Raw genomic sequence first — 12,699 nt, 5'->3', positions numbered from 1 at the left:
ATTATTTGCAAGGCTGCTTATTCCACTGCACAGTGAGGTCCTTCTGCATGTGACGTGTGCTTTTCAGCTGTTTCCCACACGTCTGACACAGCAAGCTCTCGGGGAGAGCTCCAGTGGATGGGCTGCTGCCACCTCTCAGCCACTGTTGCTCCTCCTCAGGACCTAGCTTTCCCTGGTGTTTGGTGTTGGACAGGGTGTGAAGAAATCGTCCCTGGGTTTTTAGTCTCTCTTCTTGTCTCTAACCCAGGGTCCCCCTGTGGGGCGGAGTCCTCATCACCATCGCAGACACTTTTGTGTTTCTTTTTTTGGACAAATATGGTAAGGCCTGGGGCAGGTGGGTGAGTCCCAGCCGGCAGCTTCGGGCACACGGCTGTGGGGACAGCCGGCTGGCCCCCGTGCTCACTTCTGCACTTCCCCCTCAGGCTTGCGGAAGCTGGAAGCGTTTTTTGGCTTTCTCATCACTATCATGGCCCTCACGTTTGGATATGAGGCAAGTGCTGCAGGCTGTTGGTTAACTGTTTAAAACAAAGCTTCATTCTCTCTCGTTTGTAATCTTTTATTATAAAAGCAATAATGGCAGAATCAGCAGAAAGCCAGGTACTTCTGGGCTGCTCTGGAAGGGATATAGTCTATGGCAAGGATTCATGTGCAAGAAGGCCTGAGGAGACATTTTGGGGCATCAGAAATGACTAGACTCCACAGGACCTTTCAGGACTGCAGTTTTTGGTCTGAGGTTAGCCGCCCTGACACAGAACAGCTTTAGAGTGGGTAGCGAGGAGGCTGTGGGGTCATTGCTGACTGCCAGAGAAGAGCAGTGTGGGGTAGACCTGGACTGTAGTTGCTGGGCCTGTGTCGGCAGCTACAGTGATGCAGATAACGGCAGCCAGACCTTCTCCAGCTCCTTACCTCAGAACACTGTGTTCTCTGCATATCTGCACTGTACTTTTTAAAATGTAATGTAACATATTCAGAAAATACAGTCCTGAATCCTTTGAGACCCATATTAGTTATCTTTGTGTAATTGTAACCAAAATACTGTGGAAAAATAACAGGAGGAGGGAAGGTCTGATTAGCTAGGGTTTCGGAGGGCTTGGTCTGGCCTGTAGTTCCTTGGGCAGATGTGTGTGGGAGACTCTATCTCAGTGCAGACAGGAAGCAGGGCATGGCTTGCCCCCATTGACCTACATCTAGGTAGGCTACATCTGTCAGTGTTTCCACCACCTCTCCAGATAGTAAAGCCAGATAGGGCCCGAGTCCGGTTATGAGCCCGTGGCAGGCAGTTTATACTCAGACCACATCACCTGTGTCAGGGCGGCTAACCTCAGACCAAAAACTGCAGTCCTGAAAGGTCCTGTGGAGTCTAGTCATTCCATTTTGCTGATGATGCTGAGGTCAAACTCAGGGCCGTGCCCATTCTGTTGAGTACTTGCCGACTCCATATTCTCCATATTCTCCATATTCCGGGCAGTTGTTACAGAAGGTGGGGGCGAGTAAAGGCTGCCAGCGTCTGCCTAGGACTGTTCTCCCACTTCGTGCTGCAGTGAAGGCTAATGGTGTTGTGTTGCTGTGTAGTACATTACAGTGAAGCCCAGCCAGAGCCAAGTACTCAGGGGCATGTTCGTGCCGTCCTGTCCAGGGTGCCGCACCCCTCAGGTGGAGCAGGCGGTGGGCATCGTGGGAGCTGTGATCATGCCGCACAACATGTACCTGCATTCTGCCTTAGTCAAGGTGAGCCACGCCCCTCGGCATCTACTGTTAGAGCTCTGAAGGAGCAGTCTTTCTCAGGCTGGCTGGCCAGTGTTTACCACCAAATTGACCAGGAAATGTGACCCACAAAACGCTGGGCTCGTGTTCTTCAGGAAAGGCCTGGAAGTCTTGAGGTGGGGAGGAGGCTTTCCCAGCAAGGCAGGCAGGCAGGCGTTCCTTTGCTGAGATAGTTCAGAGCCTTGGAGGTTAGTCTGTGGTCTGTCCACAGTCTCTGGGCGCTCAGGAGTCACATGGTCACTGGCTCCCCCATTTGTGGGTTGTGCAATGTTGTCAAAGGTCGAGGAGTCCCCGTGACTCGGAGCTGAGGCCTCTTTTCGTCTCGTCGGTTGTCTGATCAGACTTTCAGCTGACTGCAGACTTCTGAGTTATTAGAGACTTTCGCATCTGGTGGAAATGACCACCGCTGTTCTCTCTCTAGTCTAGACAGGTGAACCGGGCCAATAAGCAGGAAGTGCGGGAAGCCAATAAGTACTTCTTCATCGAGTCCTGCATCGCGCTCTTTGTTTCCTTCATCATCAATGTCTTTGTTGTGTCCGTCTTTGCTGAAGCATTTTTTGAGAAAACCAACGAGCAGGTGGTGAGTGCCAGGGTGAACTGCATGCTGGGGTGGGGCAGACAAGAGCAATGACCTGGAACCCAAGGGAATCTGTCTGAAGCCTAGGTGTCACCCACTCATTTGTCACAGTGCAGCCAGTCTGTGGTGGGGGCTGTGGACGCCTGTTGGGGGCTGGGAGGAGCTGGCCTTGGACTCACACTTGCCTCCTGCTTTCATCCTGGCATTTCTGTTCCTTCCTGTTAACTTCTGCCAGCCTGTCTGCTCCTCCTGATGGTTGAGCTGAGGCCAGGTTACAGGGAGTCCCCAAAACAGAAGCACAGGCTATGCAGGACAAGACTCTGGTCATTTAGAATTCTGTGTCCTCTTAATTCCTGCTGCTTAGTATTTTGTTAGTTTGGTTTTTCTTTGAGTTTTTTGTTTGGGGTTGAGCCCAGGACCTTGTGCACGCATGTACGGTGGTGCTAAAGCTGGCGTTCCACCTCAGCCTCTCCCAGAGTCCTACCTAGTCCTACCTACCACTCTTTACTCTACAAGACCTTTGACCCCCGCTTGTGTCTGACTCCTAACGTCTCTTTTCATTTGAAGCCTTCTTGATGCTTTGGGGAAGCCTGGGGAAGGGTTGCAGGCGGCAGTGCACTGGCTGTGCCTGCGTCGTGGCCCTCCTGGGGTGTGACTTCCAGTTTGTCTCACAAGACAGATAAGGGACCTCTTATCTGGTTCTTATTTCTAAAATATAAATTGTTCTTAAACTGCTTCGGGTTTTAGGTTGAAGTCTGCAAAAATAACAGCAGCCCCCATGCTGACCTCTTTCCAAGTGACAACTCTACTCTGGCTGTGGACATCTACAAAGGGGTAAGCGTGCTGTTTGCACTCTCTACTTTGGGGGAGATGGTAACATAATCTCTGGCCTCGGAGTTCATTTCAGATCTGAGCATGGCTCCTGAGTATCTTTTATTTGGGGGGCCCATATGCCAGGAACATATTTGGGGTTCAGTGAGGGCGGAGTTGGGGGTGGTAGCTGGTAGAAGTGGGCTGAAAGGCTGCACAGTGGGGACACTGAAGTTGTGCAGGTATTGATTAGAATGGGAGAGGAGCAGCTTAGTGAAGTTGGGTCACTAGCTCTGCTGGGCCCAGTGATCCGCTGTGACCCCAGGGACAGAGTGCACTGCACTGTCTGCCTGCCTGCCTCCCTCCATTTCCCAGAAAGGAGCATCAAGGAGCTTGTTTTGGGAAGTGTGAGCTCTGCCTCCTGAGTGTGAGGTAGAGGTTAGAGATGAAGCCCCTGGAGCACAGAGAGAAGGGAGGGCTGGGCTGAGGGATGCAGGGCACCAGCAGAGTGAGGTTGGAAGCCCCCAGGTCTGACCAGAGTCAGCGCCCCTTTGTGCAGTGTCCAGCATGATACTTTGGGTGTTCCCGAGCAGAGGGAGGTGCTGCAGAGGGCTGCTGCTCTGGGTGTTACCTAAGCAGGTCACTGACAAGCCTGTCTCTCCCTCCTTCTCCCAGGGTGTTGTGCTTGGATGTTACTTCGGGCCTGCAGCTCTCTACATCTGGGCAGTGGGGATCCTGGCTGCCGGTCAGAGCTCCACCATGACTGGAACCTATTCTGGCCAGTTTGTCATGGAGGTGTGTGCTGGGGTGAAATAGAGGAAGCTCGCACAGCTTGGAGTGTCTAACCCCATGCTTCTGAGGGTTCCTGACATCCCCAGGCATCTCTCTCTCTGTCACATTCGGTCACCAGCTTCCATGCTTCCTTCCAGGGATTCCTGAACCTAAAATGGTCGCGCTTTGCCCGAGTGATCCTGACCCGGTCTATCGCCATCATCCCCACCCTGCTTGTTGCTGTCTTCCAAGATGTGGAGCATCTAACGGGGATGAATGATTTCCTGAATGTTCTGCAGAGCTTACAGGTGAACAGGGAACTGGGGAAGCCCGTGCTGCATGTAGTCAGCATTGACTTACCCTTGGGTAAGTGCCAAGCCTCACGCTGGAACCTGGGTGCTAGGGGTGGCTGAGGGGAAGAAAGGGGCATGGAGGTTCATTAGTGCAAATGATGAGCTATGCTCAACATGCATGTCGCAAGGTGGGGCCACCAAGACGGCTCAGGGGGTAAAGTGCTAGCTGTGTGGTTGTCCAAGCTTGAAGACCTAGATGTGAGCCCAGGAAGAGGCAGTAGAGGGGAAGACAGTGTCTCACAGGGTTGTCCTCTGACCTCTGCATTCAGCCATGGCATGCCCATCCATCCATCCATCCCTGTCTGTCTGTCTGCCTGCCTGCCTGCCTATCTCCCTACTCAGTCTCTGCCCATCTCCCCCTCACACACACAGATAAGTAAATTAGTGACACTTAAAAGTCCACTGATTAATGAGCCTTGTAGCTTATTAATGCAGCAGGGTAAATCATTAAATGAGTTCTAAGAACACTGTTAAAGCCTGTGGAGCTTATGAGACAGTCACATCCAGTCTGTTATTTATTTATTCTCATTATGTGTGCTGCGTGTAGCTTTTGCTACCCCACCTAAGCTCCGGGAATGAACCTCGCTACCAACCCCCACCCAGAGAATATTGGATCCACAGATAAAAAACAGACACACCGCCTTTAATCCCAGCACTCGGGAGGCAGAGGCAGGTGGACTGAGTTCGAGGCCAGCCTGGTCTACAAAGTGAGTGCCAGGACAGCCAGGGCTACACAGAGAAACCCTGTCTCGAAAAACCAAAAAAAAAAAANAAAAAAAAAAAAAAAAAAAAAAAAAAACAGACACACACATTGCTCAATTTCAACTTGCCTTTTTGGCACAGTTGCTGGCGTTATCTCCCATTGGAGAAGCCTGCCCTTCTCCGTGCTCTTAGCTCCACACCGCTTAACCTGCCCTCAGCTTAAGCTGCTCAGTTACATTTAGTCTCAGCTCAGCATCCCAGCCACCTGCCTGTAGGAGTGGCCTGTGGCTGCTCTGCCCAAGAATCACATGGCTTCCTCTTGGCTTTTCTCCAAAGCATGACAAACTTTCTCCTGCGTGTCTCTTGCCTCTGGAGACTAGGAAGTCCTGCCTGCTCATCAGCCCAGCAATTGGCCCATGGCTTCTTTACCGATAGATCAAGAACCAATAGGGAACAGGACCTTCGCATCAGAACCACCCCTACATAGTGTTTATCAGTGTTTTACCTTTGTGTGTGTGTGAGCGTTCACGTGAGTGTTCACGCACGTGCACCTGCACCTAGAGCCAAAAGAGTTGAGAAGAAGGCGTCAGCTCCTCTAGAACTGGAGACACAGACATAGACAGCTGTGCACATCTGAGTTACAGACAGTTGTGCGCTGCTGTGTGGATGCTGGGAACTGAACCTGGGTCCTCTGCAAGAACAGCCAAGCAAGGGTTCTTAAGCACTGAGCCGTCTCTAGTCCCCAGTGTGGTTTTTTTTTTTTTTCTTTGTTTTTTTTTTTTTTTTTTTTTTTTTTTTTGTTCAGACAAAGGCACTTAAGATCATGATTAGTGCTAGATTAAAAATAATGTTTGGCCCAGGCGAGGTGATCGGAATAGCTGTTACCTGTGGTATAGGTAAGACAGGGCTTGTGATTGCTTTCTGTGAACCATGCGGTGTCTGTGGTACTCACGTACTCTGGGAAGCAGGGATGTCAAGTGACGAAGCTTCCATGATGGATGTGGAGGGGGTGGCGGGCCAGAGCCAGGCCAAAGCCAATAAGCAGCTCCTCCAGAGCTCTGCTCCGCCTTGCCCCAGCGTCTCAGTGGTATCCTGTGACACGACACGTCCGCGTAATCCCTCTGACACGCCGCGTAATGCCTGTGATTCTGTTTTCCAGCTCCCCTTTGCTCTCATACCCATCCTCACGTTCACAAGCCTGCGACCAGTGATGAGTGAGTTTTCCAATGGAATGTGAGTACACTTGCAGTCTCCAGAAGGCCGTGGGAGGGGTTTTACCCAGGAGGCAGTGGGGATATGTCCTAAAGAGCTATGTGCTTCCAGGAGCGATTGCTAGCTGCTTCCTCTGTGGCTTAGAAAGAAAATAGCAAGTGTGAGCTTCAGGAAAGAGGACACACTTCCTTCAGCCCTCAGCCCTCAGCCCTCCAGCTTCAACTGCTGATGTTCGAATTCTGTGTTAAATTATCCAAGAAAGGCACAGGCTGGTAATAGTGTGCACCTTGAGCGATCTGTGGGCTATTGTAGAATTGGTTATTAGTGTTTGTAGTACAAGCAGCTACAGGCTGTATTCTCATTCCATTTCTGCTGCTGCGACAGACACTGCCGGCAGGCAGCACAGGGTTATTTGGTTTGCAGTTCCAAACTCCTGCCTGTCGCTCTGGGAGGAGCCAGAGCAGACGCAGACAGCTAGTCACGTGACATCCACTGTCACGAGCAAAGGGAATGAACGCACCCTTACTTGTGTGTTTGCTCTGAGCTAGCTTGCTCTATCTTGTGTTAAGTGTGCACTGGCTAGGCAGTGGTGCCTCCCAGAGCGGGCTGGTCATTCTCACATCAGGCCCTACAGATGTGCCACAAGCCGGCCTGGTGTTTTCCAAGTGGTTCTTGTGTGTGACAAGATGGCAGTTAAAGTCTGCACTAATCAGTACAGATGTCCATGTGACCGGCTAGGTTTCAGAGGTCCATAATTGTCACCATGTTAGAGGAGGTGGGACCTGCAGAGCGGGGCCAGTAAGTGAGGCAGAGTAAAATAAGGCAGAGCTTTATTCAGAGCTCAGACAGTTTAGACTCTGAGGGTTAAGAATTACAGGAGCAAAGTTCTCACGGCTTCAAGCTATACACAGTCAAGGACCACCAGAGGTGGCAAATGCATGCTTTGCCTTAGAGCAGTATAAAGGGGAATTTAAGCATTTAGTGAGTGACCAACAGCAGGCAGTAGTGAGCGATCTGAAGGAAACTCACTCCACCCACTACACCGGGAGAAGCACAAAACCATGGTCAGTGTTCGTTCGCAGGAACCGTCCTGGGTCTTGAAGACCCGGCCACAGATTCTTGTGTCCTTGGCCTGTTGTCACTTCTCTCAGAGCTCTCCTCACACGACTCCATCTCTGGACGAGTTCCAGCATACAGTGAATGGCTTAGTGCATTTCTGACTGCTGATTTCTAGGTTCTTAAATGCTAGGTTTCCGTGCCACAGAAAAGGCTCAGAGGATAAGCATACTTGCAGCACAAGCCCGGCAGCCTGAAGCTGCATCTCTGGAACTTGTAAGTGGGGAAGGAGAGAACTGGCTGCACGTGCGCACTGCGGCAAACGTGTGCCCACACAGTGCATACACTGATAGGTAGTTAAAGACCCACATGCACGCTGCAGCAGACATGTGCCCACACGGTGCACATTGATAGGTAGGTAAAGACCCACATGCACGCTGCAGCACACGTGTGCCCACACGGTGCACACTGATAGGTAGTTAAAGACCCACATGCACGCTGCAGCACACGTGTGCCCACACAGTGCACACGGATAGGTAGTTAAAGACCCACATGCACGCTGCAGCACACGTGTGCCCACACGGTGCACACGGATAGGTAGGTAAAGACTAAGTTTCTGTTCACTCTGACCCCTTCTCTCTGCTTCATCGCTAATTTTGGCCTCTCTACATTTCCCTCAATCCCCGGGATGCAGTTTTCTGTCCGCGTGAGCTGGACGACAGGCACTTACCGTGCTCTTTGTTTTGCAGAGGCTGGAGGATTGCAGGTGGCATCCTGGTCCTGATCGTCTGCTCCATCAACATGTACTTTGTAGTGGTTTATGTCCAGGAGCTAGGGCATGTGGCACTCTATGTGGTGGCTGCAGTGGTTAGCGTGGCTTATTTGACCTTTGTGTTCTACTTGGTAAGTCCAGTGTGAAGGGAGCAGGGGCACCTATGGCGTCTGGGACGGTCCAAGTGGGACTAACTGTCCTTCAGAAACAAACGGTCCTCAAGGCTCTCAGCGCTTTACTGAGGCAGCTTGTATGGCATTGTCGAGTCAATGGTTTCTGAAATTTCAGTTAGTTTTTGTTGTTATTGGTACTGGAGATTAAACATAAGGCTTATACAATGCTGGTGTCTTAGTTAAGGTTTTACTGCAGTGAACAGACACCATGACCAAGGCAAGTCTTACAAGGACAGCATCTAATTGGGCTGCTTACAGGTTCAGAGGTTCGGTCGTTATCATCAGTGGGAGCAGAGCAGCATCCAGGCAGGCACAGTGCAGGAGGAGCTGAGAGTTCTACATCTTCATCTGAAGGCTGCTAGAGGAAGACTGACTTCCAGGCAGCTAGGACTAGTTTATTAAAGCCCATGCCCACAGTGACACACTTCCTCCGACAAGGCCACACCTAATAGTGTCACTCTCTGGCCCAAAAGATGTACAAACTATCACACCGGGTAATCATTCCAATACCACACTATTCTCAACCAGATATTCTTATTTTGAATCATCAAGTATATTTTAGGGTTTTGATTTTTTGTTTTTTGTGTTTTGGTGTGTGGGGGTGTGGGAGGAGTGGGCCACTCTCTAGCCCTGGCTGTCCTGATGATCTGTAGACCAGGCAGGCCTCAGACCCCTGAGTGCTGGGATTAAAGACCTGAGACACCATGCCTGGTCTACTTTTGTTTTTCTTCTCTTTCTTTTTTTTCCCCTTGATTTTTTGAGATAGGACTCCTCTGTGTGTCCCTGGGTGTCTTGGGACTCCTCCTATAGACAGGCTGTCCTTGAACTCAGAGATCTACCTGCTTCTGCCTCCCAAATGCTGGGGTTAAAGCTGTGTGCACTACCACACCCGGCTCCTCTTTTAGTCTTTAATACCTAGTATTTTTCTATTTCTGTTGTTTTTTTAATAAGGGTCCAGTATTTAATATCTAAAGGGAATGTTAGGATGTGTTTGAGAAACAGCATGACTCAAAGTTGCACAGTGTAAGCATTTGAGTTCAGATCCCAGGACCCACACAAAAACACTGCAGTGGTTGTGTGCGCCTATAACCCCAGCCTTGGAGAGGGAGAGGCAGCAATGGGAAAATGGCTGAGGCCTGCCAGCCCAGCTGTGACAGCCGGAAACATGCATAAGAAACGTGCGCATATAGATGGCGAGTACAGATGTGTATGCTTCTCAGTCCTCCCCACGACTCCACAAGTGAGGAAGCTGAAGCAATGAGAACAGACTCAGTTATCATCTATTATCCAGATATCTATTATTCAGTTATCTGTTATCCGGTTATCTATTATTTAGTTATGTTATCCAGTTATCTATTTGGTGCAGAGGTTTCTGAAAAATACTGAGGTCAGGGATACGAAACAGCAGAAGTCCCTCCATTTCTGCTGTGGAGGATGTTGAAGAGGGAGGCTAGAGTCCTGTTTTTTCTCAAGCACGTCACTCCGCACGTGCCGTGTCTCCCAGCGATGAGGAGCTGACTGAGAAGACCCTTCAGTGTGTACTTTAATATGTGCCCTGGATCAGTGTGTCTTCCTTTCCTACACGTCGGGCACGCCAGGATATACTGCTTACCATAAGACCTTGGAATTCCAATAACTGTGTGTCCTTGGCAGGAGCGAGGGCTCAGAGGTTAAGATCACTGGTTGCTCTTCCAGAGGTCCTGAGTTCAATTCCCAGCAACCACGCGGTGGCTCACAGCCATCTGCAGTGGGATCTGATGCCCTCTTCTGGGTGTAGGCACACATGTAAGCAGGATACCATATACATAGTAAATAAATATATTTTCTAAAAAAAAAAAAACGTTCTCTTAGGAATTTGGCCAACCTTCCCTTCACTAAAATTGGGTGCGAAGGTGCTAAGTTGAATGGGGACCCTAGGACTAGTGAGATTGGTTAAGCCCCAGTTTTGGAGATAGGGCTGAGTCTACATCTTGGTTACTGCTGCTTAGCTCAAAGCCAAGAGCCTCACCAGGCAGCTGCCCACTGCTAGTCTGCAGCTGTTCTCTGCATCCACAGGATGTTTTGACTAGGACAGACAGCCCTTGGAGGACAGAAATGGACACAGCTGGGTGTTTGGGGCAGGCAGGAAGCAGATACGCCTCTGCATAGCACTGGACGAGCCTTGCTGTTGGGAGAGTGACAACCGTGTTTTGTATTCCAGGGTTGGCAGTGTTTGATTGCATTGGGTCTGTCTTTCCTGGACTGTGGACGCTCGGTAAGCATCTCTAAAGTCCTGCTGAGCGAAGACACCAGCGGTGGCAATACTAAGTAAACACTGGATCAGTCTGTCTGTCTTTGCAGGGAGCCATCAGAGCCAGTGTGTTTCTATGGTTTACTGTGTGAACATAGCCACAAGTATGTGCTGTTGCACAGACTGCATTTAGGACTCAACTGTTAGTTGGGGAACACTGATGTGTGTGTGTGTGTGTGTGTGTGTGTGTGTGTGTGTGTGTGTGTGTGTGTTAAGGTCTTTGTTTCCTTTTGTTTTTGTGAAATAGCATCTTGCTATTAAATACTAGGTTGCCTAAAACTCACTATGTAGCTTAGGCTGTGCTCAAACCTACAGCAATCCTTCTGACTTAAGCTCCTGAGTGCTGGGATTCCAGGCACGTCTACCATGCCTGGCTCTCATGTGTGCTTAAGATGATGAGTTTTGTCGGGGGTCAGGGTGGGGGGTAGGGGGTCTTACCTGTAGTAGCATTAGGCAGCACCTTGAAAAGGTGGCCCTTGAGCTGTTTTAAACACTAAGTTTCCCTAGAAGTTAGGGTTTTTGCTTGTTTGGTGCATTTTGTTTGTTTTTCAAGAGTTTCTTCATGGCTGCCCTGGAACTTACTCTGTAGACCAGGCTGGCTTCGAACTCACAGAGATCCTCCTGCCTCTGCCTCTGCCTCTGCCTCCCGAGTGCTAGGATTAGAGGCAGACACCACCACTGCCCTGCTGGTTCAGGACTTTTTTTTTTTTTTCTACTTTGGAATTTCTCAGTGGAAAGAAAAAAAAGGTAGAGCATAAGTGGTGGGTGTGGACAGATGATGGCTCACCTGCAGTGCAGGTTTTCCTTAAGGAGTGGAGCTTAGCAGGGAGGGCTCCATCTTTAGCCCTGAGGTTAGTAACTTTCCTGTTACTATCAAGCCTTCCCGATAGATAGTGTTTAATCTTGAGTACACACAGTCCCGGAATCTTTCTCTTCTGAGAGAGTGCTGCCTGCAGAAGACTGTAGCACTCGTGGGCTGACTCTGAACGAGTCACAGAGCTAACTGCACTACTCCCCAAAGCACCTCTCACCAAATCATGTCTGACGCCGCTATTCCACGCCCAAGATAACTCAGAAGGCAGTCTCAGGAGCTCTGGACCCAAACCTTGCAAAGTCAGTAGGAGTCACTGGTGTGAAGTCCTCTCCCTGCAAGGTGGGCCTAGGCTGCACCCTCACAGCCCTTCCCTCGGAGAGAGAGCCTGGTGAGACCAGACTGCGAAGCTCTGGAGTCTTCAGCACCGAACTGCTGCCCTCAGTTCAGCTACTTCTGACCTGTCCCGGGGGAGACGTGATTCTGTCACATCAAATCCCGTCTGTCTGCTGGAGAGGAGTGACACAAGAGTGTGTGATCATTGTCTTGGTGGCAGCAGGAGCTAAAGCTGCTTCGAAGGATGTCCTCTCTGACGCTTTCCCTGTGGCGAGTGGGCCGACGAATGGCCTTTGCTGTCTGTGCCGCTGTAGCATTCCTGCTAGCATTTCTCACACAGTCAGAAGCTCAACTTGCACATTATCAATCGCTGGTTTCACTCACCCACAGCTAATCCAACAAAACCAGGTCAAGGGTCCCTCACAGCAGCATTCCCAACCTGTGGTTGCCATCCATCCGCAACCCTATATCCAAAGACATTTACATCGAGATTTGTAACAGTAGCAAGATTAGTTACAAAATAGCAAAAAAGTTATTATTGGGTGTGACCCCCAGCATGAGGAGCTGACTTAAAAGGGTAGCTATGTCTGGAAGGTGGGGAACCCCTGTGCTACAGGGTCCTCCTCACACCTGCCCCCCATCACTGTTCCCGAAGGCTGGAAGCTGAGCTTTTGAACCTGTCTGCAGTGCTTGAGGGCCAGGTTGACGGCAGCAGAATTCCTTGCAGAGATGCTCTAGTGACGTCTGCATTTGTACAGGGATGGGGTGGGGCGGGCAGGGTGTATCCAGATTCGCCATACTTAGAGTCCAGCCTGAAGCTGCTAGGGATTGCGCCCAGGGGTCTGCCTCATGTGTCCTAGGCAAGGCTCCGCTGCACATCTCACTTCCTGCCCCAGAATTCTGTTGTGTTATACTTGTTTACAATGATTGAAGGTTTCGTTGTGTGATACGGTCTCTTCTGACTCTATGACTACAATATTTACAGTGTCAAAAGATTAAAAATGTTCCCTATTCATTTGATTGTCACTGAAAACGGTACTTCAACAGTACAGTAACCTGTAAACATTTCACG

At 50.2% G+C, this 12,699-nt stretch overlaps 1 protein-coding gene across 4 annotated transcripts in view; it reads left to right on the top strand.

Annotated features, from left to right (window-relative positions):
* Nucleotides 1–12,699, top strand: part of Slc11a2 (solute carrier family 11 member 2) — a 36,130-nt gene that overhangs the window by 18,591 nt on the left and 4,840 nt on the right. For 3 of the 4 annotated variants that reach the window (XM_021182935.2, XM_021182936.2, XM_029469774.1), the window contains exons 7-16: nucleotides 248–318; nucleotides 423–490; nucleotides 1,573–1,728; nucleotides 2,186–2,344; nucleotides 3,089–3,175; nucleotides 3,827–3,946; nucleotides 4,081–4,230; nucleotides 6,137–6,210; nucleotides 7,995–8,148; nucleotides 10,391–10,444. In XM_021182935.2, coding sequence (XP_021038594.1) covers nucleotides 248–318; nucleotides 423–490; nucleotides 1,573–1,728; nucleotides 2,186–2,344; nucleotides 3,089–3,175; nucleotides 3,827–3,946; nucleotides 4,081–4,230; nucleotides 6,137–6,210; nucleotides 7,995–8,148; nucleotides 10,391–10,444 — 1,093 coding nt within the window. Of the gene's footprint in view, nucleotides 1–247; nucleotides 319–422; nucleotides 491–1,572; nucleotides 1,729–2,185; nucleotides 2,345–3,088; nucleotides 3,176–3,826; nucleotides 3,947–4,080; nucleotides 4,231–6,136; nucleotides 6,211–7,994; nucleotides 8,149–10,390; nucleotides 11,068–12,699 lie in introns of those variants that run through there. The other variant, XM_029469775.1, reaches the window with a different exon arrangement.

The sequence above is a fragment of the Mus caroli genome, chromosome 15, assembly GCF_900094665.2.
Source record: "Mus caroli chromosome 15, CAROLI_EIJ_v1.1, whole genome shotgun sequence".
Taxonomy (NCBI): domain Eukaryota; kingdom Metazoa; phylum Chordata; class Mammalia; order Rodentia; family Muridae; genus Mus; species Mus caroli.
The sequence above is the reverse complement of the archived record's forward strand: the minus strand, read 5'-3'. Positions and strand labels throughout refer to the sequence as shown.